The 4,119-nt window shown below is 41.3% G+C and overlaps 1 protein-coding gene across 1 annotated transcript in view; it reads left to right on the forward strand.

Annotated features, from left to right (window-relative positions):
- Window positions 1–1,306: 1,306 nt before the first annotated feature.
- LOC121995176 (probable protein phosphatase 2C 42) overlaps window positions 1,307–4,119 on the forward strand; it is a 28,328-nt gene continuing 25,515 nt past the window's right edge. The window contains exons 1-3 of the mRNA XM_042548986.1: window positions 1,307–1,790; window positions 2,837–3,204; window positions 4,097–4,117. Of these exons, the coding sequence (XP_042404920.1) occupies window positions 1,484–1,790; window positions 2,837–3,204; window positions 4,097–4,117 (696 nt within the window). The 5' untranslated portion in view covers window positions 1,307–1,483. The remainder of the gene's footprint in view (window positions 1,791–2,836; window positions 3,205–4,096; window positions 4,118–4,119) is intronic.

Consider the following 4,119-nt stretch of genomic DNA (forward strand, 5'->3'; position numbering starts at 1 on the left):
TTTTTCGATCCACCGAATAGCTCGATCGGTTGATTGAACGTACCTTAACGACACAAATAGACACAAGGAACTCGGTTGTAAAGAAAAATACACACTCGAATCACTCGTGCTCTATTACTGTAAGGGTTTCATCGCTTCTAGGACATTCTCGAAGAAGAGAATTAAGAAAGTAGATCTTCAATAGTTCTAGGACTAGCAAGAGGTTGGTTGTAAACTAAGTGAAAGTAACCAAACAAAATCTTCAGATTTCATAGGCAAATGAAACCAAAAACTGGTTACTTAACCCACATTTACTCATCGTATTCCAATAAGCTTTCTTAGCTGAAGCAAGAGCTTCCATGGCCTGCAAATGTCATAAGCCAAAGGAACAGTCAACCAAGCGAGTTCTATCGTATGAGCCAACACTTTGCGTTCAAAGAAAGACATAAAAAAGGATCCATAAGGTGAGGAAATATGAGAGAGACCGATCGTACGCGACTGGAATCAAGCTGGTAGCCTTCGATGCGATCAGTGAGCTTTGTCGAGGGCTTTTCTCTGCAGCTGCAAGTCCTTCGAATACACCGCTGCCGGGCTGGTCTCGTCTCTGCCCTCCATCGCTGCTGCGATCTAGCAGGGTTCAAGGCAGTCGGGAACTTCTGGACCGCAACCTTATGCAAGGAGGTCAATGACTTTTCACTCTAAGTGAAGTGATTCATCTTTTGGACTGCAAAGTACGGTCCAGAAGATTCAGCCTGGGTTTCCGACTATCCGCATAGGTGAAGCGAGTGCACACACGTATATCAATATATACACATGAACGACCGGGGATAGATCCTCTGATCCACAAAGACTGGATCAATTCATGATCCAAGAGTGAATCAGGAAAAAGGATCAGAGGATCCGGTCCCCTGACATTCCAGTCCGAGTCAATCCGCCACGTATGCTCAACGCGCGGCTCCAAAATCGACGTGTCGCAGATGACCCCACAAACTCAGTCGACGACGTGTCACGTCTTCGGTCTACCCAAAGTAAACACACGCTCGCCATCTTTGATTCTAGCTGACTCCGTGAGGGGCCCACCGCCCCAACACGAGATGTAGGTCCAGTTCGGTCAGGTACGCGTAGTATTATAATTAAATCTAAATCCTTCTCCACGAATCCACGCCAGTATCACTTCCTCGTTTCCGAATTCGAATGATCTCGGTGGGACCCGTTGGCTATCTGCTACGCGGGTGCTTTTGATTGGAAGGTGTGTTTTGGGGTGAGATGAAGGTTGGCGATCTAAAGAATTAGTGAGGAAAGGGACCCAATTCCCGTCCCAAAGCCGCCTTGTCGCCTCTTCCGCAGGCCACGCTATCTTGCGCTCCCCGCCTAGGTCCCCTCCGCCGCTAACCTGCGCACCATCTCCTTCCTCCGTTCTTTCCCCTCTCGCCTCTCTCTCTCTCTCTCTCTCTCTCCCGCACTCGATCGAAAGCGATTGCCTACGGGGTTTGGGAGATGTGGTATGCTCCGACCATCGATGAGGCTGCTTTCGTCGCTGTTGAGGTCGTTTGCGGGGAAAGGCGAGGGCGCGGGGGGCAGTGACGGTGCCGCGGGCCGGGAGGGGCAGGAGGGTCTGCTGTGGTATCGCGACCACGGACCCTGCTCGGCGGGCGAGTTCTCGATGGCCGTCGTCCAGGCCAACCAGATCCTGGAGGACCAGAGCCAGATCGAATCGGGCCCCTTTGGCACCTTTGTTGGCATCTACGACGGCCATGGCGGCCCCGATGCCGCGCGATTTGTCTGCGATAATCTCTTCTCTCATTTCAGAGGTGGAGTCCCGACTTCCCCCAATCATTTTTTCTTGGTAGTTCTTGTCTTGGTGTGAATGGCCTGTCCGTGTCAAATTTTGATGATTTTACCTATGATAAGATTCCATTTTCACCATAATTTCTTGACGTACATATCGAAACCAAAACATTCACTATTTCACTACTTGCCCGTACAGTCTCATCTTAACTTTTGTGAAGTTTTATTGTTTGGAACAATCCTAATTTCGAAATTCATTCACTTCCATTTATTCAGCTTCATCCACTTGAACCTCTTACCAAAATTATATAGTATGAGTTATGCACTATGCAGCAACTGCCCTTAATCGAAATTTGATGAATTTGATATAGTTATCGTGCTTAGGTTAGTCCATTCATATCTTCAGCTTCTCAAGACTAGTTTAGGTCTTGAATGCAGTGAACAAAAAAAAAAAAACTTCACAATCATCAGCCCATGTATCTTTTTTTTAAAGGACCTGGGGTTTCATCGCCCGTTGGATCAATGGAACATAGTCTTGTCATGGAAATAGCCTCTTTCCTGGACAAAGATAAGGATGTGTTTGCTGGTGTTGTACAATCCGGTATTGGTGGGAGTCTCATGCAATGAGATTTCCGTTTTTAGAATTCTCATGATGTATGAATTCAACTCCAAAACAGTTTTTTCAGTTTATATCATGTGGCACTTCCATTATGAAAATGATGTCAGACATAGTGAAATTGCAACTGGTCAGATCTTAGGAGATAAATTCTTACCTTTGACCTCCTTTGTCTTTAGTGTTTGCCATGTAGCAAAATAACATCTTTATTAAGCTAGATTGTTTTGTATTCTAATTAAAATTCTAAGAATGTTATTTACACTAAATTTTGATGTTGTGGACCTCCAGAATACATGGATTTCAAATTTAGTGAAAATAGTTTTTTATATTTTTCTTCCCTTTTGTTTGGTTATCATAGATTGCTAAATTTTTCTTTGAATCTATAAGATTTCCAGACTTTATTATGAATTTTTCTTTTTGATAGTTTTATAAGTCATTTGGTGCTTTATGCAGAAATTTCAGTTGGACCACAAGGTGTGACATGTGATAGCATTCGAAGAGCTTTCCTAGCAACAGAGGAAAAATTTATTGAATTGGTTGGCCAACTATGGAGCTCTAGGCCAGACATTGCAACTACAGGATCATGTTGCCTTGTCGGTGTTGTTTGTCAGAGAACTCTCTATGTGGCAAATCTTGGTGATTCTCGAGTTGTTCTTGGTAGAAAAGTTGGTAATACTGGTGAGATTGCTGCGATAGCTTTGTCAACTGAGCACAATGCTAATATGGAGGCTGTAAGACAGGAGCTTAGGTCCCAGCATCCAAATGATCCAAATATTGTTGTCCTTAAACATGGAGTTTGGAGAGTTAAAGGCATCATACAGGTAATATCTTTGAACATTTCCAAACTTATTTTTGATTACTGTTTATTTTGGTAATACTTGTATACAGCTTTGGTTGTTTGAATCCTCTTTGTAAGTTATTCCATAGTTTGATTTCATGTAACCCACCTAAAACATTTTGTGGTGGTTGAATTTTCTAGAATTTTCTTAATGGAACTTTATGTGTTTTAGTTTATATTGTTTTCTTTTTCTTAGCAATGTGTCCAGATTAGGGAATCAAACTCTAGCTACTATTTATCATTAGAGAGAATTATGAACTATACAATTACTTTTTCTATCCTATGAAAAATTTTAAAAACCTATCTTTTCATTGTGCAACTCATGGAATCTCACTATATATATAAGAGTTCTTTGTGTGGTGTAAGTGCGCAAGAAGAAATATTTTAGCATACTTCTCTTATCTCCTCTCTCTCTCTCTCTCATGCCTCTTTCGAATTTCTATCAATTACTTGGTTTTTGCCAACTGTATGTTCATCATTTATATTTCTTGTAGTTTTATCATGATGCGGCTTATCGACTACTTTCTTTATGCCACAATGAGTAGTGTAATCAGCTTACTTGGAGCATCCATGAATCATTTACCAATTGATTGTTTCAAGTAGTGTAATCAGTCACTTGAGTCACAGAACCATGAATCATTTACTAATTGATGGTTTTTTTTCTTTGTTTAGTTTCATTATACACTGACATGTGGTATTATTACCACTGTGCCAAAAATATCTGAAGGTAATAAATAATCACTCTTAATTATTTTCATGGGGAAAGGATAATACTTTCCTATCAATAGACTGTTTTTTTGTTAAATTTATGCTACACAAACACTTTTTGATCTGTGAAGTGTACTTTATTGTTAATAATGTATGATCAACTGCAGGTTTCTAGATCCATAGGCGATGC

The sequence above is a fragment of the Zingiber officinale genome, chromosome 6A, assembly GCF_018446385.1.
Source record: "Zingiber officinale cultivar Zhangliang chromosome 6A, Zo_v1.1, whole genome shotgun sequence".
Classification (NCBI taxonomy): domain Eukaryota; kingdom Viridiplantae; phylum Streptophyta; class Magnoliopsida; order Zingiberales; family Zingiberaceae; genus Zingiber; species Zingiber officinale.